The 26,391-nt window shown below is 52.1% G+C and overlaps 1 protein-coding gene across 1 annotated transcript; it reads left to right on the forward strand.

The window, feature by feature from the left end:
• The first annotated feature begins 1,679 nt into the window (after positions 1-1,679).
• On the forward strand, positions 1,680-25,993 carry F8 (coagulation factor VIII). Its single transcript, XM_033072180.1, has 26 exons — positions 1,680-1,831; positions 5,370-5,494; positions 5,777-5,899; positions 6,370-6,582; positions 7,132-7,203; positions 8,515-8,622; positions 10,384-10,605; positions 10,876-11,110; positions 11,514-11,688; positions 12,585-12,678; positions 13,348-13,559; positions 13,859-14,009; positions 14,163-14,372; positions 15,592-18,214; positions 18,525-18,690; positions 19,474-19,671; positions 20,248-20,470; positions 20,568-20,750; positions 20,947-21,063; positions 22,286-22,357; positions 22,669-22,754; positions 23,225-23,380; positions 23,915-24,059; positions 24,891-25,039; positions 25,303-25,479; positions 25,701-25,993. The coding sequence occupies exons 1-26, from the start codon at positions 1,680-1,682 to the stop codon at positions 25,854-25,856; spliced, it is 6,543 nt and encodes a 2,180-aa protein (XP_032928071.1). The 3' UTR covers positions 25,857-25,993.
• Positions 25,994-26,391: the final 398 nt, after the last annotated feature.

Below are 26,391 nucleotides of genomic sequence, written 5' to 3' on the forward strand. Positions count from 1 at the left end.
AAGGGATGCTTTTCCTCTGTGATCTCTAGATGTTGTCATCCCATGGTGTCCAGAGCATCCCTGCCAGGGTTAGAGCCAAGAAGCTTCTGTGTTACCCCATGCAGAACTCCGGCACCCAGAGTTGGAGCACCCCTCCTGGCAGCCTATCCCAACCCTCCCACATGCCCACCCCATGCTGCCTTCTTTGTGGTCGTGTTGTCTGCTTGGCGATGTTTTCCCCATCTGCTTGTTTCTGGAAGCCCATACAGGCGAGTCTCACAGTGCCAGGAGATTCCCAGATGGGATGACTGAAAGTCACATCCATACCAGGGGACACTGGTGCCTGAAGCACAGCCCAGACCTCCTGTATCTCTCCCAGAAAACTCTCATCCCTCCAGTATTGAGTACTCTTCTGCTTCACTGCAGTAAGGCAGGATGCAAAGAACCCTGGTGCATCCCCAAATGTGACACACCACTTGCTTTGCCCCAAAATGCTTGCTGGGAAAAGTGAGGTGAGTTGTTGCTCACAAAGAAAAGAAGCCCCAGGCTAGTCATGGAGCCAACTGTGGGTGTACAAGTCAGAGAAAATGTTTCTCACTCACTCTTTGCCTCCCCAGGAGCAAGGTGGGTGGTGTGAAGGAATCAGTTCTGCCCTGTGCTGAGGATTCATGTGAGAGACTCCCAAAAGCCATCCCTCCACCATCTCCACTGCATCTCTCTGTTTCCCAGTCACCAAAATCTGGAAGCATGGATGCTTCTGCACACACTAGGACTGTCACCAAAGGGGTCACTGCCCCTGTTGCACTCCTGCTGCCCTGTGACATGATTTATGGGACATTTCCCCACCTCACTCATCCAGGGGATGCTGGGACCATGCAGGGCGTTCCTCCTCATCTTCCTGCCTTCGTGAGCCAAGGGACAACGACGTGGTAGCGTGTGTGCCTGAGCACACGTGTGTGCATTGATGAGGGGAGGGGATTTCAGGGGCTTTTGAAAAGAGAGATTGAATATTAGTGAGTAAAATGAAAGAAATTTGCAAAAACATTTCAGTGCATCTTTTCTGAGCTCTACTGCAGGACCCTGGGAGAAGAGGACCACCTGGTGGGAACTCCAGGGATCACCCCAACCCACTCCCTCCCATATGGCTTGAGGCAAGGTTGTGTGGCCAAATCATCACTGTTTGGGGTGCAGGCATCCCAGAGACAGGGATAAGTCACATGTGTACATCTGCATCCCTGGCAACCCGCTCTCCTTCTCTTCAGAGGTGACAGAGAAGGTGAGACCGGGCAAAGACCACACCTAAATTCTGCTGCCTCTGCAACCCTCCCTTTCCTCATCTTACTCCCAGACAGGAGCCAGGACACTGAGCCAGCTGTGTCCTGCAGCGGAACTTACTGCTGTGCCTGCCCTCCCTTTCCTTTTGTTTTTTCCTCTCCTCCTGCCACTGCCAGAGGAAAAGCAGGACAGTCCATCATTCACACACTGCTCTTTGCACAGACCTGCTCAAGCAATTCCCCTCTTGACATCTTTGAGAAACTCTAGTGCTCCGCGTGAGTCTGTGGGTGCTGACTTTAAGTCATCATCTCCGGTGGATTACAACAGCTGGATGAGAAGATAAAGGCTTTTCTCTCCTCTTTCCTTTCTCATTCCTTCCTTTTCACTTTTCCTCCTGAAGTCAGAGCAGTTCCCTGCCAGGAGGCATGGTGCTGGTGGGAGCCCTGTGCAGCCTGCTGCTCCTCTGCCTGGTTGAGGAGGGCATCAGCGAAGTGAGAAGATACTACATTGCTGCAGTGGAAACCGCCTGGGACTACACACACAGTGACCTGCTGTCCGTGCTGCAAGCGCCTGCAGGGTAAAGCTCTTCCTTTTGCAATTCTAGAACCCTGCCCTGGGTGTTCTCCCACCCTGGCAGGTGGCACTGTGAGCTTGGCTCCAGGCAGGCAGGTACATGGGGGCAACCTGGCAAGGTGGGTGCACCGAGTGGCTGGTACAACTGGGAAGGGGTGATGGGATGGGGAGTCACAAAGTGCAACCCTGATGAGGAACAGGTGGATTGAGAGAGAAAGAAAGATGCATATCTGCTCTGCATCACTGTTCTGCACTGTTTTATCTTAATGCCATTTGCTTAGGACCCTTCAAAGTCTGTGCTAAGGAGCCATGAGCTGATTTTCCACCTGTGCTTTTCTGCTCTGCATCCTGGGGGCTTTGGGGAAGTGTGAGGGGAAACAGGCACCTATGACTCCCTGGGCACTGCAGAGGAAGGTTGGCTGTGTCCCCCTGACATAACTCTGAGCAGCAAAGGCTTTCCACTGTGTCTGCTCCATGGTAAAATCCAGCTTTAGTTATTTATATCTTTGTGTACATTACATTGCTGGGGCTGGAATTTTTCCTTAAGGAAAATAAAAATAATTTGTAGTGTTTGGGCAAAGAATAGTAGTCATGCACAGTGGCAAGAGGAGGAAGGGATGGTGGTTTTGCCTGTGTACTTTCAAGTAGGAAGGAAAAATGGGAGTTGCATTGCTCAGGCATCAGGATGGTATTGTCTGAAGACATAGCTGGCTTGGACATGCATGGTTGTGAATGTTCTGAGGTCAGCATGGAGAATGCAGTTGGATGGCTACACCCCCTGTGGCTCAAGATGTGCCCATTCCCTCTGCCCTGTTTCCATATCCCCATCCCCAGACTCTCTGTTGAGGCGGTATCAGCCCATGATCCCATCTCAGACCCACAGTGGCCTGAGCAGTGAAGAGCTGTGGTCAGGCTCTAGGGATGACCCAGGTCAGCCTGACTAGCTGCTGTAGTCACTATATCCCAGTTATGTTGGTTTTTCCCCTTTTGATTACTTCAGTGGGAAAATTGCATCTAGCACCCTCCATTTTACTAATCCCCCCTGCCCTGCTTTCACTGATGTTGCCCTCAGATCCATTAGGCTATGGTAGAGATTATTACTTTGCTCACACTGTTAATTCAGCCCTGTGGCTTTCCATTTCAGCACCAGCTTTATGATGCACTCAGGCACTATTTCTGACCCTGGAGTGACTCAGGGACCTGACCCTGCCTGGGGATGAGTGGGGCATTGACAGGCAGTGTGAGGTCACTTGTCCTTCTCTAAAATGGGGGAAGATAACATTGGCTGTCTCAGAGGGACTTGCTGGTGTGCTTCAGCCTGGAAAGACAGAGAAATCCTGGTCAGTGCAGCTCCTGGGGAAGCTGTGATGGGAACCAGGGCTTGCTTGTCATGGCTGTTCCCACCTGAATGATGATGCCTTTTCCCTGGCCCTGCAACCTCAGCCCAGTTCCCTGCAAGAGAAGAGGGCACAGGAAGATAGCAGGCTGGATATAAGAGGCATGCAGGAGTGAGCCAGGAAGGCATGGCAGGCAGAGCTGTCTCTGGAGCTGGGCTGTCTCTGAGCTGTGTGTGTGGTGCCTTCTGCTCCACATGTTCTCCCTCAGTGTACCAAGCAGGACCTCCAAACCCCTTGTATGTATCCAGGGGTTCCTCTGGCATGTTTGTAGAAAGCTCAAATTAATGGGCTACAACACACCAGGCCAGAGCTGCTCCTACCTTCCCCATGATTTCAGTTTCTGCTCCTCCCAAACACAACCCCACCAGCAGGGTCAGAGCCAGGACCAGCACATCCTGCAATGGCCCCCAGGGATCTCAGCTCGGACATGGAGCTGGTGGACACGTAGCAGTGTTTTGGCAGTGCAGGATGTCTCCCAGCTCCAAGAGATGAACTGATAGTGTGGCTAACAATGCTGATCCCAGATGCCAGAAACTTATCGGCCTGCCTCAGCTTCAGCTGCCATTGGGGAAGGAAGTTCACAGGGACCCCAATTACAGAGGACTGGCCAGAAGAACTTTGATCAGACATCTCTGGGCTGAACTCCGCCTGCTTGTCTCCTGTGGGCCCTGCTCTGCCAGGACTGGGACCCAGCACTAAGCCCTGCTGTCACTAAGTCCCCTCCCAGCCATGCCCCTGCATGCCAGCAAAATCCCTCTGGCTCCAGAGGATTTCTGCCTTGTTTACTGCAGAATTAGCAGGACCAGACCATCATATCTCAGGGCTGCATCTCAAATTTGGGTTTTCTGTGAGCTAGAGATTAAGGCACAGCTTCCTGAGAGTGGACAGCTGAGTGCCAGCAACCCTGCAGCTCAGCCACCTCCTAGTGTAGGGACATATTGGAGAGCAAAGCTGGGACTGGACCCCACTGCCATCAAGCCAGGAATGATAATGGTTCATGGGCAAAGCCAGCTGAATGCAGCGACACTGCTGAGGGCTTCCTGCCAGCCTGTGCCTGTGGGTTTTCATGGGCTCCCATCCTGCTCTGCCCCTGAGGAGAGTGGACCCCGCTCTCCCCACAGCACCCTCCAGCTGCAGGTGGCTCCCAGCCAGTGTTGTCGGGGTGAGTGTGCATTGCCTTTCTTAAATTTGAGTCACTCTGTCTCCTTCCTCTTCCGCTTGAGGAAGAGTCGCAAAGGGAAATGCTTCTCAAATGCAGAGCAGGACAGCATTCCCTGCCTCTTCAGTGGGAAGAAAATACCACCTGGCTTTTGCTCCAAACAAAACAAGGTTGGGAAGGTCTGTCTGGTTACTGGAAATGGTCTTATCCTGGGGCTAATAAGTCAGCCTCTAAAATCCTTGAAGAAATTCATGCCTTTGTTATCCTGATAAATGTGCTGGATTCCTTCTGGAAAATGAATTTGTTAAGCTTCTTAGAGATAGAAAGTGGCCAGCAGAGATAAGTGGGGTGTGAAATACATTCAAGGCTCCTTTATCTTCCTGCTGTGAAGTGTAAATCCATTTTGGGCAGAAAAGAAACAAATGTGTCGACATTGCTCAAACACAAAGAAAGACACAAAGCCACTACCTGCCAGCAGCTGTCAGTCCCTTTCCTGGGGGGGGGTGGCTGGGGAGGATGTGTTACACGTGATGTGATGTGATGTGGTGATGTGATGTGATCTGTCTGTTACACCTGAAGGTGCTGGGGTTGGGGTGAGGTGGCTGTAGGGCAGAGGTCACCATGGCATTGCCAGTGCTTGGTGTCTCTGCTGCCAAGGGAACATGAAGCTGGACAAGACATGAGGCAGGAGACTGGCAGCAATGCCTGCTGCTGTGCCCTGTCCCAGCTGCATCTGGTATGGCCTTGTGTCTTCTTCCATCATGACTAACACCAAACACTAATCACTGCCCTGTTGTCATCTGCACGCTGAGCAAAACATTTCCAATCATACCTGGGAGCTGTCAGGAAATTCAAAGGGCACAGCAGGGTGAGCAACCCCTGGGATTCCAGCAAGCAAGCTAATGGGAAGGGGAGGAAGAGGAAGGCTGTTGCCCATATATGCATGGATCTGTGCAATCAGCCTTGGCTTTTCCTTCCTCCTGCAGCACTTTCGGGCACGCGGGCCCACGTCCCCCTCCAGCTGGTGTCCCTCCCCAGTACAGGAAAGCTGTTTTTGTGGAATACCCTGATGCCTCATTCACACAGCCCAAGCTCAAGCCAGCGTGGATGGGTAAGAAACACCTGCAGTGTGGGGAACTCCAGGAACACTTGACAGCCAAACATCCTGGGTTGGGTGCTGGCTGCTCTTCAGCCAGGAGCAGGAAAGCACCTGTGTTGATCCTGGAATAGCAGAGCTCCTGGGGATGCTGGAGCTGATGCCATTGATGCTGCTGTGCTGTATGAGGGACAACCACTAACTGGGCTTGTGGAAAGTCAGGACCCTTTGGGGCTTCTGGCAGGGTGTGAGCTGCCTGACCCCATCTGCCTGACCTTATTGTCTTATCTCCTTCAGGTCTTCTAGGCCCCACCATCCGAGCAGAAGTCTATGACACAGTGGTCATCACGTTTAAAAACCTGGCCTCTCGCCCGTACAACCTCCATGCTGTCGGGGTGTCCTACTGGAAGGCATCAGAAGGTGAGCTGGGCAACATCAGGTGCTGCAAGTCCTTGTGTAGCACCTCCTGCTCTCCCACCTGCCTGCCAGGGGTGCATCCCTCCCTCACCCTGCTATTCATGTCCCTCTGTGAGGATAGATAGTCACAGAGATGGCCTCACCTGGGGGAGCAACATGCCCAGCCCAGAAATGAGCTGAGCAAACAGTGCAGAGCAAACCTGTATCAGTTATAGAGGTAATACACAGATTAAACCTAAGGTTAGATGCTTAGGGCAAGGAAGACTGTGCTGTCCAACCTCAGGGCAGGTGGTGGGTGCACAGCTCCACATGTGAGTCTGGCACAGCTCTGCTACTGCCCTGAGACCTGTCACTGGCTGTGGGACTTGCCCCCCTGGGATGGAGAGGGGCTGGTTGGAGGATGGGGCATTTCTGTAGCCACAATGTGCTGGGGTTGAACCTTCAGTGACATCTGGACATTTCTTTGGTTTTAGGAGCAGGGTATGAGGATGAGACCAGCCAGCCAGAGAAGGAGGGGGACAGGGTGGATCCTGGGAAGACACACACATATGTCTGGGAAATCCAGGAAAACCAGGGCCCAACGGAGGATGACTCAACGTGCCTGACCCACTCCTACTCCTCCAACACCAACAGCGTGAAGGACATCAACTCTGGTTTGATTGGAGCCCTGCTTGTGTGCCGACCTGGTAAGGACAGCACAGGGTGGGGACAGGCCACATGCAACGATTAATTGAAAAGCAGAATAATCACAGATGCCCTCCTGAGGCTGAGCATGGCATTGGAGTCAGTGAGCTGTGCTCAACAAAGGTGCTTCTGGGGTTCAGTCTTGAAGTCCTGAAGGCATAAGGTACAAGAAGATGTGACTGGAGTAAGATTTGTCATTCCTGGCTGAGACATATCCTGGAGATTATTCTCCAGACCCCTCTATAGTCACTGGAAATGACTGGGCACTGTCTGCAGGCTCCAGTGACTCACCAGGAGCAGCTTCTCCACTGAGCAAAGGTCTAAGAAGAGGCAGTACAAATTGACCTTTTGGTGCCTTCTGGGGGCAGCTGCCTCTCAACCATGGACTTTTGGGGACTGCAAGACTGGAAGCAGGGCTGTTGCAATTGTGAGACATGACAAAAGCAAACCACAGTTTGACCTTGGTTTACCAGTTCTTGAAATGCACAAAGGGAATTCTCTGGGTGATGCTTGCTGACCTTTAAAGAAATCCATCTCATTGCATCTTGCAGGGACCCTGGCCAGTGATAGGAATGAGGGCCTGCAGAAAGAGTTTGTGCTGCTCTTCGCAGTGTTTGATGAAGGTAATTGCTGGCTGAGTGGTGTTGGACCCTGCATTCAGACAGCTCTGGGACATTTGCTTTGCCATGTGTGAGCACAGCTTCTCAGCACCCGCACCCCCTCCCAAGGGTTTAAGCCTGTGCAGTCCCCCCAGCCAGTGTGCTCCTGGTGCAGTACTGCCCCTCCTTCTCTTCCCCAGGTGCAGGGAGCTTGCAGCCCCCCCCAAGCTCTGCCATCCTGCCTGGCCTTGTTCCCATGACACAGGCTAAGAGGAGGGTCATTCCCTGTCACATGTAGTGGTCACCCCCACAGCCATGCAGAGCCATGGCCAGGTGTGCTGTGGATTTTCACAGGCACCACACATCTGACCTCCCTGAGAAGGTTTACTTTTACAGTAATTTCACGAATACAAGCCGCACCAATTTGACCAAAATTTTGGTGGAAACCCGGAAGTGCGGCTAATATTCCGGGGCGGCTAATACATTAACAAAATTCTAAAAGCTGCCAACACGGAAGTGAGAGCCCGCGGCAGCCCCAAGCCAAGCTGGAGCCCGGCCGGCCCCGGCTGAGGTGGGAAAGCCTGGCAGAGGCGGGGCCAGCAGTGTGGGGGCGGGCGGCAGAGCCCGGGCCAGCAGGGCGGGGTAGCCCGGGAGAACTGGGGCTAGCAGTGCAGGGGAGCATGGCAGAAGCAGGAAGGCCGGCGGGTGGGGCTGCCTGGCAGCGGGGGAAGCCCAGCAGAATCGGGGCCAGCAGCGTGGGGGAGCCCGGCGGTGCGGGGGCCTGCAGTGCCGGTCAGGGCGAGGAAACGCGGCGGCGGTGCAGACGGGAGGGGGCGGCCGGCGAGCCTGGCGGCGGCGGCAGTGCCTGGCCCGCCGGCAGGGCGAGTACGTGAACGCAGCGGCGACGCGGCTGGCATGCCTGCCAGCGGTGGCAGTGCCTGGCCCGCCGGCAGGGCGACTACGTTAACGCAGCGGCGGGGCGGTGCTGACGGGAGAGGGGGGCCAGTGAGCCCGGCGGCGGCTGCAGCACCACCCGGCCGGCCCCGTCAGCAACCATGAGCGGGTCGAGCCTGCCTGGCCCCGCCCCGAGCCAGTAAAGCCCGCTATGCCGCGATCCTGTTACTAATTGGCCAATTTGTGAAAGCTGCGCACGGATTCTCGCAACGAACGAAAGTGCGGCTAATATTCGGGGTGCGGCTTATCTATTGACAAAGACAGCAACATTGTCGAGGCACCGGGGGTGCGGCTTATAATCCGTGCGGCTTGTATTCGTGAAACTACTGTACTTTGAAATGCTCTCAGGTGAAAGCTGACTGCACTCTCCTCTCTTCACAGGGAAAAGCTGGTACTCTGAGCAGGACTCCCCAGCAGGTGCTCAGCCCCAGGCTCACAACAGGACAGAGCTGCACACCATCAATGGCTACATCAATGGCTCACTGCCTGGTGGGTCCTGGTGGGACAGGGACAGGGGTGGGGAGCATGAGAGCTGCTAGGAGCAGGGGTGGAGCCAGGTCTGTAAACTTGAGATACTTTGGGAAAGAATGTACAAAAAGAGATCAAGAGGAGTTTCCAGGTGATGGATCTGTTAGGCTGTGTTCACCTCAGAGGGAGTCTGATATTTCAGCTCCTTTATCTGGCTTTCCCATTTACAGCAGGGCAGGAGCTGTTTCCAGCTGTCTGTGGTGCCAAGTGCAGCTTACTTCCTTGCAGGTATTCAAGAATAATGCTGGTAGCAGAGTTTTATCTTTTGTAGCCCTGTGAACAAGGCTGGAAGTAGCATTTAGCTCTCACTAAAACACCTTCATAGGATTTTGGGAATACAACCATGGAATCATTTAGGTTGGAAAAGACCCTTAAGATCATCAAGTCCAAATGTAAACCTTAACTGCCAAATCTGCCACTAAACCACATCCCTGAGTGTCACATATACAAGTCTATTAAATACCTGGGCAGTCTGTTCCAGTTTTTGACAACCCTTTCAGTGAAGAAATTTTCCCCAATATCTGACGTAAACTTCTCTAGTGCAGCTAGAGTGATAAAGCCTTCTTTCAGACTCCTCTTCTTCAGAAGAGCAAAAGAAAAGGCTGGGTTTGAGCTCAGTGAACATTAAAGTTGCTATTTTCTGGTGTTCTCCTGGAAAAAGATCCAGAGCTGCCCAAGACTGAGGAATCTCCAGGGCAAACTGGGAAGCACTGTCAGGAGAGTCATTACCACCAACAGCTTTTATTAACCACATCCTAAAATCTCCCACTTCTCTCTGGCCATTCTCCAGTAAAAGGCAAAAGCAAAACTCCCCTAAATTCCCTGTCTTGATGGGTTTGTAGAGGTTAAGAGCTAAGGAAGCCTTATGGTCAACCACTATCTCTGCACAGTGTGTTTTTCCTGGAGAAGTTATCCATCTCCACTCAGCATCCCCTTCCCTGGATGCAGGACCTGACCTGAGAGGTGTCTGAAGGAGAGCTGGAAATGAGAGCCTGAGGGCCTCAGGATGGAACCTCCACCCAATTTCCTCCCAGACCCTTGGGATTTGTTCCAGTCACCTTTGCACTCTGCCAGAACCAAGCTCTTGACTCTGTATTTGACTTTGTTTGCTTCAGTTTCCAGGAACTTGTTATTCACTTCCCTGCTAGATTACACAGCCCTTCAGCACACATCAGTTTCTCCCCAGGAAGGTATTTTTACTCTTCAGTCAAATTCTTTCCCATTTCCTAAGCACACTGAGCTCTTTGACTGTCTCTGAGGAAGGAATTTTTTCCAGCACTCAGATAATCCTGGTGACCCCCTTTTGCCCTTTGTGGTATTTCAGCTACTGCTGAGGACGTGCTGGAGCCCTGCTCCAGATGCAATGTTTGCCAGTGTTGTGATCAGACAAATGACTCTCCTGTCTGGTGCCCAGTTTTCCTGTTTATAGAGTCAAGGAGCACATCTCTCCCTTTTGCCACTGCATCCTACTGTGAGCTCCTACCAGCAACCCTCCCAAAGTCCCCAGTGTGTAAATCTAATCTTATTTCAGCGGATGATGTGACCTGTGCCTCTGTTTTGCTCAGACAGTCCACATCCACATGTGATTTCTCCACCTTGAAGCCAGCAGAGGAGCAGGGGACTCTATCAGCATGTGTCAGACTCTGAATCTATGGCACCAAGAATGCAGGCAAGGGCTGGACACAGTGCTGACTCCTGAGTGCTTTCCTTGTCTCCTGGCAGGTCTCACACTGTGCCTCAAGAAGCAGGTTCACTGGCATGTGATTGGATTGGGCTCTGGGCCAGAAGTCCACTCCATCTTCTTTGAAGGCCACACATTCCTGGTGAGAAGCCACCGCCTCAGCAGCCTAGAAATCTCCCCTGCCACATATCTCACAGCCCAGACCACGCCAGGAACAGCTGGCTGGTTTCGGATGTTCTGCCAGATACTGTCCCATCAGCAAGGTAACCTTATTTTCCAAGAGCTTAGGGGAAAAGCAGTTCAGGGGATGGCCTGGGCTCAGGGGTCTGTGTGGTGCTGCAGCTCAAGGCTCCTCCTGCTCCCTGGTGTTACATCCACCTGCAGTCTGGCCCATACCAGATGGCATGGGTTGATCCATGTTGGCCATTTGATGGGAGCAGTAGTAGAGATTTCTCCCAGGCAGGGCCTGGATGGGTGCCTGCCTGTATTGGCACATCAGTGTGACCCTTTCTGCCTGGCTTGTCTGCACCCAGCTGGCATGGAGGCCTTTGTGAAGGTGGAGGAGTGTCCTGAGGAACGCCTGCTGAAGATGGGGAAGCCACTGAACGAGCCAGAGTACCTGGATTACCCTGAGGAAGATGAGGAAATTTATCATGTGATCCAAGTGCGTTCTTTTGCCAAAGACAGGCCCATGACCTGGACTTACTACATTGCAGCTGAGGAAATGGACTGGGACTATGCCCCTGTGAAGCCAGAGTCTCTGGACAGGTGAGAGTGGGCATGTGTGCTCATGAGGCTGCTTCTCAAGGCAGCCCTGCCAGGTCCTCCCCTTTTCCACAGAAATTACGTTTCATTCTGCCCAACCTGGACAGTTTTGTTCTTCTTTATTAACACTAACAGTATGGATGCAGGACAAGAATGGTCTTGGGGAGGCCATGGGAAGGCAGGACCTGGCTTTGCTCCATTTTACCAAATGCCCTGCAGAGACTTTTGTCTCCAGGGCATTTGTCTCTGTCACCAAGGCCTCTGGAATCAGTCCCTTCTGAGCATATAACAACTCCTGATGACCTTCTCAGCCATCTGCCAGGTCCTTGGATGATGGAAGGTCTTGCTCTGTTTCTGACAGTGTCCTGTATGTGCCCACTTGCTCTTTCTCTGCCTTTACCTGCAGAAACTTGGCAAGCCTGTACCTGGAGCCTGGCCCACAGCGGATCGGTTCAAAGTATAAGAAAGTGGTGTTTGTGGAGTATGAGGATGCAACCTTCAAGAAGCGCAAGGTGTCCAACCCACAGGACAAAGGAATTCTGGGGCCCGTCATCAAGGGGGAGGTGGGAGATCAATTTAAGGTAAGAGAAATGCAGCTTTCCACTGTAGGAACTTCAGAACTTGATGCTGTTCTCATTAATAACTCTTGGCTAAGGTCTGACTTGAGTCATTCAGGTGCTCTCTCATGTTTGGCAATGTTCAAAGTTCACTGGAAAGGCAGATGTTACTGGCAGCCTAAGGTAAATCCTCTCAGTAAGATGCATAGGATATGGCCCAGTCCCTCTGATTTGACTTCATTGCAGGAGTCTTAGGAACTGTGTGAGTTCATACAAGACACATGGCATCCAGCACCTTCCTCTGAGGCAGGAGTGTCCTCTCACCCCCTGCTCTTTTCCATCTGTTTGCCGTTACCTCACAGCACTGGGGACTGTCACTTTTGTCTCCCAAAGTGCCTCTCCCATCCACTTGACTTGTTTGCAGCTGGGATGAATGGGATGGTTTCCAGCAGCTTCACATTTCTGCTCCTCCCCTGGGTTCCCTGTGCAGTTGTGGGCATATGACAGAGCTATTTAGAGAAATAAAGGAAAGGCTTCATCCAGTGAAGTGGGGAGCACTTTAAAGCTCTTGATTGCTGTGTATACTTAATGTCCAGGTCCTCTGGATTGATGGCCCTCTTCTGACTCATATGTAAAGTAACACTAAAGACAGCAACTTTCTCTTTAATGAATCAGATATTTTCATGCCCCCCTTAAAACACCTCCCAGAACAAAGGAGAGTATAGGCTCATCACAGAGAAATTGTAGTTTCTTGTATTCTGACTTTGTGGTCCCAGACATGTCTGGGTCCCTCTTGACCACTGGCAGGTAGCCAACCCCCAGGCAGAGCTGTCCAGTGTTTCCTTCTCTGCAAGGACACTGAGAGCAACTTACAGTGATCAGAAAACATGAAACATTCCTGCTGCCTGTCCTCATTTCAGATAGTGTTCAGGAATCTGGCCAGCCGACCCTACAACATCTACCCTCACGGCCTCAGCAGTGTCAGGCCCTACTATGCCATGAGACCCTCACAAGGTAAGGCAGGCTATGGGAACTTGGGACATCACCTGGCCACTGCCATTTTTCTGGACCAGGAGAGTTTCCTGAAGCTTGTTGAAAGACTGGTTGTCCATTCATCCAAACACCTAAGCTCTGTAATCCCAGGGATTATGATGATTCTAGATTCACATTCCCATTGGTGCCATGTAACCCTATCTTTAAGGAGGGCTTCAGTGATGAGTTGGAGAAGGGGCATTCTTAACCAGGGAGCTGGGACCGTGATAACTGGTCCATCCTGGAGGCCTCCACTTTCTGACAGGGCAAGAACCATCCTGGTGATCCTGCCTGTGTTTGCAGTTTATTTAGAGCCCTCATTCCCTGGGCTCTGTCTGACCTGCATTTGTGTAGGGCTTCGCTATGATTTAGACTCTCCCTCTTGCAGCTTTGTAGTTTTTGCTCTGGGGTTGATTTTTTTCCCCAGGTTTCATTCCCAGAACTGCTTTCACCCCTTGTTACTTTGCTCCCAAGACCATGACTTGTGCAAGGCCATCCCACATCCCACCTGGACCCTGGGATGGGCATGAGTGGTTCCCTCTGCAGCTTCTGTGATCAGGAAACCTTTCTGAGCTCTTTTAAAAAGTGGGATCACCCCTTGCAGGAGCAGCCCAGACGTAACTGGTCTGCTCTTGGGTTGTGTGTTGCCAGTGAAAGATGTGAAGGATATTCCTATTCCCCCTGGGCAGTCATTCACCTACAGCTGGAGTCTCACCACTGAGGATGGCCCAACAGAGGCAGATCCTCGCTGCCTCACCCGTTTCTACTACAGCTCCATCGACCCAGTCCGAGACACAGCCTCAGGCCTGATTGGACCCCTCCTCATCTGCTCCAAGAAGTCCATGGATCAGAGGGGGAATCAGGTGGGTCTTTCCTTTGTTGCCTCAACTTTTAGGTGGAAAGGCTGGAATAACTGTGGTGGGTGAAATACTTAAGTAAACACAAACTTGTCTGTCCTGTTTTCTTCAACTCTACCAGCAATCCTAATGCCTCTGCCTTCTCCATCCTCCCTTGCATGCTGTCTTTTCCTCAAATCTGCATCCTAACTCCTGTGAAATAGCAGTAAACTTCTCCATGCACCCAGACTCAGAACTGACAGCTGCACTAGGCACCAGGGGCCCTCTGATCAGGCCAGGAATAATTTCTTCCCTCTCTTTTCCAGATAATGTCAGACAACATGAAGTTGGTGTTGTTTTCAGTCTTTGATGAGAACCACAGCTGGTACCTGGAGGAGAACATCAAGAGGTTCTGCTCTGATGCAGCCCATGTGGATACCCAGGACCTCCAGTTTTATGCCTCCAATGTGATGCACAGTGAGTACTCAGCCAGGGCCTCCCTGCAAAGCCCCAAAGCCCCAACAGACACAGGCTCATCCCTGCCCCAGGGAAGATGCAGGGGATATGCAGCAGCTCAGCAGCCATGGGAGGAATTTGTTCTTGAAATGTTTCACCCCTGCCCTCTTCCAGCTATTAATGGCTTCATATTTGACAACCTCCAAACAAAACTCTGCCTGAACGACGTTGTGTACTGGTATGTCCTGAGTGTTGGGGCCCAAACAGATTTCCTCTCCATCTTCTTCTCTGGAAACACCTTCAGGCGCAACATGGTCTTTGAGGATGTCCTTACGCTTTTCCCATTTTCTGGAGAAACAGTCATCATGAGTTTGGAAAAGCCAGGTTAGTAGCATGGGCTATCCTGTAAACCATGGGCTTGGCATCCCAGGAGAGATCAGTGAGTACCTCCAGCCAGTTCTCTGGTGCCCAATTTCTTTTGACAGCTCTGAGAGCAAAGGGATCCGCATTCTGCTAGAACAGCTAAGTGAGAGGCAGTGATTAAATCTTTCAAAGCTTAAATCAAATCAATTGAATTACAGCATTTTACTAAATTAGTAGGGTGTGTTAAGCTCATGCATCTTGCCAAACCAGTAAGCTGGCTGCAGTAACATGAGCCTGGTGGACATTTGCAATCTTGGCTCCAAGCTTGGAGGTCGAGTGGCAGTGCTGTCCCTGCTGTGGGTTCAGCTGCTGGTCAGCCATTTATCTCCAGACTTCTGCAAGAACAGAAACCACAGCCACAGAAAAGTCCTAGAAAAGATTTGCTTCAGAGTTGTTGAATTTCCCCCTGCTCAGCACTTTTTCCTTGGTGCTGGCAAGAGCAGTGCTGTCAAACCATTTCCTCACTTGCAGAGAAGACAGGATTTACCATGTAGTTGCAACACTGATAGCATGGTCATGAGAACTGCACCTGAGCCAAGCTGTCAGGGTTTCTAGACACCCCAGGAAGCTTTCTACAACCCAGCCAAGCCTCATATCCGTTTGAGCTCGGATTCCTGCCTGCTGCTCAGAAGCAGAGCAGCAGCTCAGCCGGCAGCAGGTGGCAGCTCTCTCCAGCAGCAGAGCTCAGAAATACCACATCTCACCCTCTGCTGGGAGCAAACACACTGGCTGGGGATGTGAGTGAGAGGCAGCCTCTCATTGCTTTCTCCTTCAGTGGGAGAGATGTGGTGACAGTCTTTGGGAGGGAGCTATGTTTGACAGCACCAGGATGTCTTTGGGGGTGAGTTATGGTGCTGCTGGAGGCTCCATGGGTTCTCACTGCATTAACTGCTCTCACCAAGCTGTATTTGGGCCCTCACTGGTGTGTGTAGCTCACTAAGCTCTCCCAGGAAACACCAGCCCTGCTGATGGTGCTTGTAAGGCTCTGATGGTGCCAGCAGCTCTGTGGGTCTGGCTGTAAGACACTCTAGGGACTATGAAAGCATGAAATCACTACCATGAGCCAGAAGCTGCCTGAAAATACAGTTTGCACTAGCAAGGGAGCAGCATGGGAATGACATCTGTTCCTATTTCCCATTGAAGTGGGCTGATGGTGTCCTTTTGCCCTCTCTTGAGACAGGTGTTTGGACACTGGGGTGCCTAAATCCTGATTTCAGAGACCGAGGGATGCATGCCAAGTTCACAGTCTCGCAGTGCCAGAATGAGCAATACACTGATGAGGAAGATTATGTGTATGCTGATGGGGAGGAGGTTGCCTTTGAATTCCAACCCAGGGGCTTCTCTAAAAGAAAGAAGTCATGTGTGAATGAGCAATTGAACAGCATCACCTCTTCCAGAAATGAGAAAGAGAAGACAAGATGCCTGACAGAACATGGGGCTGTCCTGAGCAACAGCGGGATTTCTGATCCCTCTTCCAATGGCACATCAACAGTTTTAGGAACAATGCCAAATCCAAATGATATTTCCATGTCTTCTCTGCCAGAGACGAACTATGAGCCAGTGTCCTATGAGTCCTTCCTGGAAGATGAAGAATTGTCGAAAATCATCAGCCAGGATGAAGGGTTTGGAACAACCCCACCAGGAGAACACTTGGTGAGTGTTAGTGGAAGGGTCCATGGTACTGTGAGCTCAGAAGAAGATCAGCAATGGCTGCATCAAGCCATGGCAGCTCCAGGAGATGCTCTGGCAGAAACAAAAGTGGCAAAAATCCCAGAGCTGCAGGAGCCAGTAAAAGGAATGACAGTCCAGTCTGGTGGCATGGTACAGAACCTGGAAGCAGAGCCTCAAAACAAAACTACTCACACAACAAGCCTGTGGGACTCCATTGCTTATGCTGCTGGCAAAGCCCCTCTTCAGGAGAACAGGAGCTCATTTCACCAGAATGATCTGAAGCACTACCTGGCATTTCAAGATATGTCTTCACAGAGTAATGAGGACAAGCTGCTAAAAGGGGCTGATAAAATATCCCTTAACCTGAATGACTCAGAGAAGACAATCAGTACAGCACTGTCCTTAAGTATTGATCACAACTCTTCCTCCACATTGAACAATCCTTCTGTATCTCCAGATGAGACAGAAGATAATAGGTCTTCTCATGCTGTGGTTCACAGTCACGCCATAGAAAGCAATTATTCATCAAATGACCTAGATGCTAGGCTGGAAAAAAGGCCTCACAAAGTGGTTTCACAAGGCTTTTATGAAACTTTTGAAGTCCAAAATGTTTCTTTGTCAGACAAACCTGTACAAGAAAAAGCCAGTGGACTTGCCAAAGACACCGGCCTTCTAGACACCAATGACCTTGAGCCATCCAGCTATGTAATGACAGAAGAGAGGGATGAAGTAATTTTGAAGGAAGTGTTTCAGGATGCTAAGGAATTAGCAGAGCTGGACAGTGTTGCCTTTTCTGAATCAAATATTGTGACCAATGACACCAGGCCATTCCCAAGTGGTTTCTTGAAGAGCTCTGAGCAGTTTCCAAGACACAGAGTTACAGCCAGAAGCACAAGCGACCCTGCCTGGAGACCTAAACAAGCCAGGTCACTGGAGAGCAGAGGTTTGGGTCTTCCCAACACCAGCAGCAGGAAGCCCCTCTCTGATGGTAAGACAGCAGAGCAGGATCTGGCCAGCCCTCCCCCTGAGACATCAGTGAATAAGGAAGCCCCAAAGGCGAGTGGACCTCATTTCCCATTTTTCATCACTCAATTCAAAAAGAGGTCCTTGGTATCAAGTGACACCCTGCCTGAGGTGATGGTGGCCCCACAAAGCCTGGAAGAAAAATCCAACATGGTTGAGAGGAGGCTACAGGCAGGCAGGGATGCTGTACAGGCTGATGAGATGTATCCTGAGGAGAGGCTGAGCACAGACAGGGGGGTACAGGGCAGCAGTGAGGAGTCTCAGCGCAGCAGACGCTCCCTCCCCTCACAGGGAGCACTGGGGACAGGACCAGCAGTGGCAGCGAGCAGCTCAGAAAGGCAAGTCCTTGCTGAGGCTGCAGACCTGGCCTCAAACTGGGACCCAGTCTCCCCAGGGGCTGTGGTGAACACGGGGGACTTGCACAGCCCAGCTTTGGCTGAGCTGCAGCCAGGCAGAGCTGTGGTGTGGGGGGCTCCTGGAAGCGAGCAAGTTCAGGGAAGAAGCCAGGTGGAGGAGGAGACAAACTCTGTGGAGCAGCTGGGTTGGTTCAGTCCTGAGCCTCAGCAGCTGAAGGCCAATGCCACAGAGGACCATGTGTCTGGGACAATGTCTGGGCAAAGCCCTGATGGAACGTCTCTGAAATCAGCCATCAGAGAGAACTGTTCACTGTCTCCAAGTAGTCCCCCTCTCAACAACAACAGCACCAAAAAGCCAGCACAGGATGTGCAAGACACTCCTCCTCATGGATGTCAGGTGCTCAGCAGGGAAGATGTCCTCAGAGAAACAGGGAAGACAGAGGGCCAGGGCCTAGGAGAGCCCATGGAGGATGGGGAAAGCAACAGCACAGCTGGGGAGAGGAGCCACAATCCAGCACACAGGGAGGAACAGGCCTTGAACAATGGGACACATTTCAGCCCCTCAAAGACTGCCAAGACAGATTATGATGAGTACAGTGACACAGAGGAGACCATGGAGGACTTTGACATGTATGGGGAAGAGGAGCATGACCCGCGCTCCTTCCAGGGACGGATCCGGCAATACTTCATTGCAGCAGTGGAGGTGATATGGGAATATGAGGACCAGAGGCCCCAGCACTTCCTAAAAGCAACGTAAGTGTGGTTTTCCTGCATGCATTCCTCCCTCACTGCATGGCATGGCATGATGCATGAGATGGCATGTCCTGGCAGGCAGGATCACAGTTCTGTAGCAGTACAACCCAGCCAAGCAGCCTGGGGGAAGGATGCTCCCAGCGTCTCACCTCTACCTGGGAGGGTTTAGACCTCCAGAAACTCTGAGCTCCCTTGCAAGTGGGTCAGGGATGCTCTGGCTCTGTGTCCCCCTGACCTGTAACAACCCTGCCATGCTGTCTTCACTACGGGGCAGTGTCACCTGACTGACCCAACTGGCACCCCCCTGCAGGGACCCCCAAAGAAGCAGGAGGAAGCATTCCTGGCAGTACCGCAAGGTGGTTTTCCGAGAGTACTTGGATGGTTCTTTCACGCAGCCAGTGAAGCGGAGAGAGCAGGATGAACACCTGGGCATCCTTGGGCCCTACATCAGGGCAGAAGTTCAAGATGTCATCATGGTGAGTAGAAAGTTCCCATTAAAACCATAAATCCCCCCACTGTTGTTGTTGGAGTTCAGCCAGAGGGAGTGCTGACGTGGCTTGCAGGGTTAACCTTTGGGGCTTGGGGACATGCCCTGTTGGCATGTGAATGGCACCAGACTGGGAGGCAGAGCCACCATTCAGAGGGACCTCAGTTGCTGGAGGAGTGGGCCAGCAGGAACCTCAGATGCAAAGCCCCAGACTTGAAAGAGACCCAACCCCTGCAACAGCATGGCATGATCAGCTCCTGGGCTCCATGGGGAGCCTTTAGGATGAAGGGATTGCAAAAAGGGTAGTGGACTAAGCAGGGCTCAGTACAGCTCTTTTAGGTGCTCTGTATGGGGGTGGGCTTGGGTTTCCCACACGTTTACCAAAGGTCCTTCAACACCCACATGAGAAGAAGATGGAAGGCTCAGGACCTGTGTCCCTGGAGAAGTTGCCCAGATTTCATGGAAATCTTCACCAGGATGGATTTAGCACCTTTGGGCTGCAGAGACAGTAGTGTAGCTGACCTTGCTTCCACTGAGCAGGCAAAGGGTCTCATCCAGCAGACACGAACCCAGGATGTGCTTTCCACCAGAGATTGCACTGCACAGCTAAAACTTGTGGTTCAGCAGGGGTTGGCCACTGCATGGAGACCAACTGGAGGTCTGGGAACCAGGGTCATGCTTCCTACCAACTGGCTGGACCCACCATCAGGGTCCAGAGCACTGTCAGCATTGTTCCCTCACATTCCACTGCTTTGCCTTCCCTCTGGTGCAGGTGACATTTAAGAACCTGGCCTCACGGCCCTTCTCCTTCCACTCCACACTGACAGCCTATGAGGGCACAACACAGCAGGGTGGAGTGGTGCAGCCTGGCGGCCTCCAGAAATACTCCTGGAAAGTCCTGCCCCAGATGGCACCAACCACGCAGGAATTTGACTGCAAGGCCTGGGCTTACTTCTCCAATGTGGACCTGGTAGGTGGGAGCTCCATGGGGCATCCCAGGAAGAGGAGGAGGGCAGCATGCCTGGGTCCTGGCTGTGAGGTCAGGGAATTTCCTATGGTGCTGTGCTGAAAGCAGCCTGGGTGTAGATTCTCAGGTGTCTAATACAATAATGAATACATGCTGGTGCTCCCCTCCCCTCCCCTCCCCTCCCCTCCCCTCCCATTGGGTTTTCACCCTTTTCCCTGATTGTTCCAGCTTATGAGACTTGCAAGAAACCAGCATTCTGCAGTTCCTTGCCCCTATGCCAAATCAGCCTGAATTTCGCCGCTGGGTCCAACGCAGTAGGGACTGTTGGACAGCTGGACAGACACCCACATCTCTTGAAAGCACATGCAAACACTTGCTGTACAGCCTTTCTTAGTTCAGGGCAGAGTGGGGATGCCTCAGTGAACCCAACACATCCTTCCCTCCCCGCCTGTGCCCCAGAGTGGGAGCCAGGCCAGGGATGCAGATGGATTCACAGCTTTCCTCTCTGCTGTGCCTCTTGCTGGCGTCAGCGCTGCCTTCTGCTCAGAGGCAAACCCTTTTTTCCTGGCTCCCTGGCAGGAGAAGGACCTGCACTCAGGCCTCATTGGGCCACTGATCATCTGCAACCATGGGGTGCTGAGCTCCAAGAAGCAGCTGGAAGTGCAGGAGTTCTCCCTGCTCTTCACCATCTTTGACGAGACCAAGAGCTGGTACTTCCCGGGGAACGTGGACAGAAACTGCCGCCTCCCCTGCCGGATCCAGCAGGACAGCCCTGACTTTAAGAGAAACCATTCCTTCCATGGTGAGGATCCTTGCTCTTGCCCTTTCCATCCCACAGTCTATACTGGGATGGAAATACCCCAGAGCCTTGAGCCCCTCCTGACCGCTGCTTTTCCCAGCCATCAATGGCTATGTGAGTGACACCCTGCCTGGGCTGGTGATGGCCCAGCAGCAACGGGTCCGATGGCACCTGCTGAACATGGGCAGCACTGAGGACATCCACTCTGTCCACTTCCACGGGCAGCTGTTCAACGCCAGGACTAGCCAGGAGTATCGCATGGGAGTCTACAACCTTTATCCTGGTGAGATGCAGCACAGGCATTGTGCACCCCCTCTGCCAGGGCTTCATGTTTGTGCCCTTAGGAAGTTTCTGTGGGGAAATAGCAAGGAGAGGGAGTGGATCTGAACATCTGGACTATTCTGTCGCTGTGGTTGTAGAGCACTTGGCACAGTGGCATCCCATTACTCCTCTCTGCTCTGCTGTCTATTCCTGACCAGGTGTCTTTGGGACAGTGGAGATGGCGCCCTCACATCCTGGGATCTGGAGGGTGGAGTGCAAAGTGGGAGAGCACCAACAAGCTGGAATGAGTGCCCTCTTCCTTGTGTACGACCTGAGTGAGTAATTTCTTTGTGCCTGACCCACCTGGGCATGGCCAAAACCGGCATGTATTTGAGCTTCCTTCCTCAGATCTCTCAGTGTTTCTCTTGGGGTGACCCACATGGGATCTTCCAGGTTTTCACTTTGAAAGAAAGTCCCTGCTTCAGCCCAGCAGAGAGCAGAGTCAGGGACACAGCTGAGGTGAAGGCTGGGAGACCAGCTTCATCGGTCTGCAAATATTTACTCCAAGAGCTCTCGTTTTCCAAATCTGAGGGTCCCTAAAATAAAATGCATAAAATGCACTTACTCAAGCAAGTTCATGCATGGGCTGGTCCCTGCCCAGGCTGTCAGTAAGGTACAGTGCCCATCTGCCTAGCCATATATCAGGAGGTCAGCTGAGGCATAGAACAATGACAGGAGGCAGTGAGTGATGCTGCCTGACTGCAGATAGCTGATGCTGATAGAAATAGCTCCAAGAGCAACTGCAAAATCCACAGTAAACCTCTGATTCCACCCCAGAACAACATGTTTCTAACTCACCATAAGTAAGGACTGGGGAAGCGGTGTGGGAGAGTAGTATTTTATCACACTGTGACAGCCTCTCTTCTGTTTATAAAAGAATATTAAATGTCAGCCAGAAAACATTGCCAGAAGTTAAAATTCTGCTTAAGATTTCAAATTTGCATTTTCCCCAGGAGCATTTGACATGCAGTGGAGATGCCAAGGTGTGACAAGTCACTAATAATAATGGTTATTATAAGAGACAAACATCCCTGTGCTCAGCAGACCAGAAGAGAGACAGAGAGAGACAGGGGTGTCAGGTAGACTTTCCTTTAGCAATGTGATATTTGTTTTCAAAAGATGCTGCCTAGCAACAAAAAGGCCCAGGAGCAAGATGTGGTATAAGGAAGAGACACTTGTCAGCACTGCTGGGACATTAGGACATGGGAATGAGAGGTCATGGACACAGGAAAAGGAGTTTGGCAAGAGGCTGCTGTGTCTGATGCTGGAAACTCTGCTCTTGACATGGGGGGTGGGAGCAAGAACTTCTGGCTATCCCAAAATTCAGGGATGTGGACACCTCTGAAACCTGTCCACCTATCCCTTGGTGTGAGAGAAACAAGCCTGGGAGCTCCTGGAGACTTGGAAACCTCCCTGAGCCTGAAGGCTGCTACCCAGCCTAGACTTTTGCTGTCTAACCAACTCTCCCTGGTTTTTGCCTTCCCCTGTTCCCTGCAGACTGCCGGAATGCCCTGGGTATGGCCTCAGGCAGCATTGCAAACTCTCAGATCACAGCTTCGGGCCAGTATGGTGAGTAGCTGGGGCAGGTGGGGTCAGGGCAGCTTCAGCTAACACAATTCATGTGTTTGCCAGCCCATGTTCTGCTGTTCTGCTGCACTGGGTTCCTGGTAGAGTCTTTCATCCTTGTCCATGTTAGCAACCCAGTCAGAACCTGGAGCCTTCCCACATGGCTGGCCCATTGTGTCAGTGCTCTGCCATCCGGGGTATGGCTACTAAACCCCAGGGTGGTGCTCAGGCCCAGTCTCGTGGATGGATCTCTCACTATTTTAGGCAACATCAAGGGCCAGCAGCACCTTTGTGTCTGTGCTCTCTCCTTGCAGGGCAGTGGGCTCCTTACCTGGCCAGGCTGGACAACACTGGCTCCATCAATGCATGGAGCACTGACCGCAGCAACGCCTGGATCCAGGTAAGAGGGGCCTTGTGTCTGCAGGCACCACTGGGGGCATTGCAAGGCCATGCTCATGCAGAAGGGCTCATGGATGGGCAGTGCCTCCCCAGCTATATCCTGCTGTGTCCTCTTCCCTCTGAGGGGGAGCACTACGATCCTAATGGCAGCTGCTCTGGTCAGGTTGCTGCTGGCCTGACGCCCATATCCATCCTCAGTGCAGCAGCAGTCTCTTGATGGTGCAGCTGCAGCACTGGATTGTGCAAAAATCCCCCAAAGACCCAGGAGGAATAGCTCACCTCTCCAAGCAGGTCTCCCTTGCTCACTCCTGGCTGTCAGCTGATTTGCACCCTTATGAACAACTGTTTTAATTACTTTCATAATGAGTGCTTGGTTATGCCAGGAGGAAGCAAGTTTGTGGATTTACAGGGCATTGCCTGAATGTGGCTTGGGTTTTCCATCAGAAGTGAATCCCTGATTTTCATTCTCAGGTGGATCTTTTGCATCCCACCATTATTCATGGCATAAAAACCCAAGGGGCCCGACAAAAGTTCTCCAGCCTCTACATCTCCCAGTTTGTTATGTTCTACAGCCTTGATGGGCGAAGGTGGAAGACATACAGGGGCAATGCCACGAGCTCACAGATGGTAAGGTGGAGGGTCTTGAGCAGAATGCTTTCCCTGAATGGAGTGTCCTGGGGTGTTGAGGGCTGGAGAGCTCTGTGTACAAAGGCAGAAACCTCCTGAGCCTCTCATATTAGGGCAGGAACAGAGACCATTCAGTGTCAGGTAACTGAATCACAGATCTGCAAGGGACTTGCTGTTTGTATCCATCTGTCTTATTTTAAATTGTCTGAACTACCTCTTCCTGCCATCCCAGGAGGCTGTAAGATCCACTTCTTAATGTTACATTGCATTTATATTGCATTTTACTGAGAACTAGCCATGAGATTCTACCTGAATATCTTTTTTGACCTCAAAGGCAAATTTGCCTTTCTAAAAATATTGTGCAGACGCAGATGATTTGGAGAATCTATATACACAACCTAAATATGCATAAGCTGATCAATCCATTGGGAGAAGAGTAGCCAGAAAACTGATTACTGTTCTCCCCAGTAATCCTTGTCCTGTTTATCTCTCTTTCCACTGGTGCAACAAGCCTTTTCTTCCTTTTCCCTGCAGCTGTTCTTTGGAAATGTGGATGCAACAGGAGTGAAAGAACACCAGCTGAACCCCCCAGTCGTAGCCCGGTACATCCGCATCCACCCCACCCACTACAACATCCGGGCCACGCTGCGCATGGAGCTCCTGGGCTGTGACCTCAACAGTGCGTCCCACCCACAGATACCAACCACCAAAACTGGCCTCTGGGCTGCTGAGAGCCAGCTCCATGTGTGCCAGGGCTCCCAGGCAGTTCCCAGGAGGGGGAAGGAGGGAGCTGGAGATGGCTGAAGTGTTGAGGGAACAAAGCTGGAAAGTCTCATTGTGGTCTTAGAGATAACAATATTAGAGGGAGAGCCTGGGGCCAGCTCTCACCAGCTTTTTTACTGAAGCACAGGGAATTTCCAGCAGCAGCTAAGCTGATAGATGGGGAGCTGCTGCCTCAGTCTGGGGGAGCAGAAAACAAGCAGAGACAGATGCTGTTGGCTTTTACTGCGGTTTTGCTAGTTGAGATGGCTCTGATCAACAGCGCAACCTGAGGAAATTGTGCCCTGAGATCCTTTCTTTGGCTTTGCACACCTGCTCTGCAGCACCTAAAAGTAGCAGTGGCTCTGGTGTCAGCGCATGCCCCAAACCTGCCAGCTGGCTCTGAAGCAGCTGTGCACAGACACACCTGATCACACATATGCAGGGTATCTCCCTGCCAGGTATTCGTGTCCTTCCCTGGCGACAGGTTCTCCTTATGTCTCCTTACACCATAAATTCTTCACATTCCTCATAGATAAAATCTCCAGGGAGAAAAGAAGGTGGGAGTAGTTTGGCCAGAGCCATGCTGCAGACAGGGGCCCCAAGCAGTGCATGGACCATGGGACTGCAGCAAGGAATAACATGTAACCAGGGCAAAGGCATGGAGGGTGGTTGGAGCAGTGAGCAGGCAGAAGGCATCTCCATTATGGGTCTGTTCTAGGCCCTGACAAGCATTATTCCTCTCTTCCAGGCTGCTCCATGCCCTTAGGAATGGAGAACAGGGGGATTCCTGATGAGCGCATCTCCGCGTCCTCCCACAGCGCCAACGTCTTCTCCAGATGGACACCGGCCCTGGCCCGCCTGAACCTTCAGGGCAGGACCAATGCCTGGAGGCCAAAGGTAGCCTGTGCAAGGAGATACCAGGCAGGCAGCTGGGATCCCAGGGTCTCCTAGTCAGGGCTATGTGGGAAGTGTGTGTAACCACATGCACCATGCAAGCTGCACATTCACTGCCACACTGGTTTAGCACCCAGCAGCTCCAACTAGATGCCTGGTAGGACAGGTGAAGCAGAGGGAAGTGCAGGGCCAGCTTGGCTTCAGCTGCAATGATTGTGTCTTTCTCATTGTTGCTGGAGAGTTGAAGACAGTCTGTCCTTCCCCAGAGCAACAGCCCCAGAGAGTGGCTGCAGGTGGACTTCGAAGTAACCAAGAAGGTGACTGCAATCATAACCCAAGGTGCCAAAGCTCTCTTCACCCAGATGTTTGTGAAGGAGTTTGCTGTCTCCATCAGCCAGGATGGTGTGCACTGGAGCCCAGTCCTGCAAAATGGCAAGGAGAAGGTAGGCAGAGCTGCTCTGTGGCCGGAGCCCATGGCCACCCCCAGGGCAGGAAGCACAGCCCTAGGCAGCAAACATGCTCACAGGACTTCTTTCCAAGAGCGGTGAGCCAGGCTGTGCTTCTTCCTTCCTTAAAGCATTCCCAAGGGTGTCTGTCTGGGTTGATCCTGTCCTCACAATGCCAGCAGAGGAAAGTGCATCCCTGGTTTCTCTCTCCTCTCCAGATTTTCAAGGCAAACCAAGACCATCAGAGTGCAGTGACAAATACCCTGGAGTCCCCTCTCTTTGCCCGCTATGTGAGGATACACCCCCGCCAGTGGTACAACCACATTGCCCTGCGAATAGAGTTCCTTGGCTGTGACACTCAGCAGGAGTACTGATGGCTGCAGGGCCAGGAAGAGGCAGTGCCAGCCCAAGGACACATATCCCCCAGGCTGGAGCCATCCCTCCAGGGTACTGGCTGCCCCTACTGCTGGGGAAGCTTTGTATGGCTGGGTCATTAGCTGCCTTTTCCTGTCTCTCCTCTACCAGATGCCATGTACTCAGATGTAATGATGAAGAATTAAACAGTAATTTTCCAGTATCCCTCTGCATTTTCTCCTCTACTTTAGCTTTGGACTCCCCAGGGGCCCAGTCAACATTACCAGCAGCTACTAATTAATTAGCCCCAGAGCTTCTCAGCCTTGTTTTGCACAAGCTTCTGCTGCCCTGGGCACAGTCCTGGAGGAGGAAGAGCACAGATAAGGATGGGGGTGGAGGCCCTGCTCCAGGACCCCACGTCCATGCCTGTTTCACAATCAGTGGGGGTGGGAGGCTGGAGGGAGGCAGCTCTTGCTCAATCTGACTCAGCACTGGGCTTTGGCCCTGCACTTCCCTTTGTCTCCTTTCCACAGTGCTCCTGCTGCTGTGGCTGGG

Source organism: Catharus ustulatus, chromosome 14 (assembly GCF_009819885.2).
Source record: "Catharus ustulatus isolate bCatUst1 chromosome 14, bCatUst1.pri.v2, whole genome shotgun sequence".
Taxonomy (NCBI): Eukaryota; Metazoa; Chordata; class Aves; order Passeriformes; family Turdidae; genus Catharus; species Catharus ustulatus.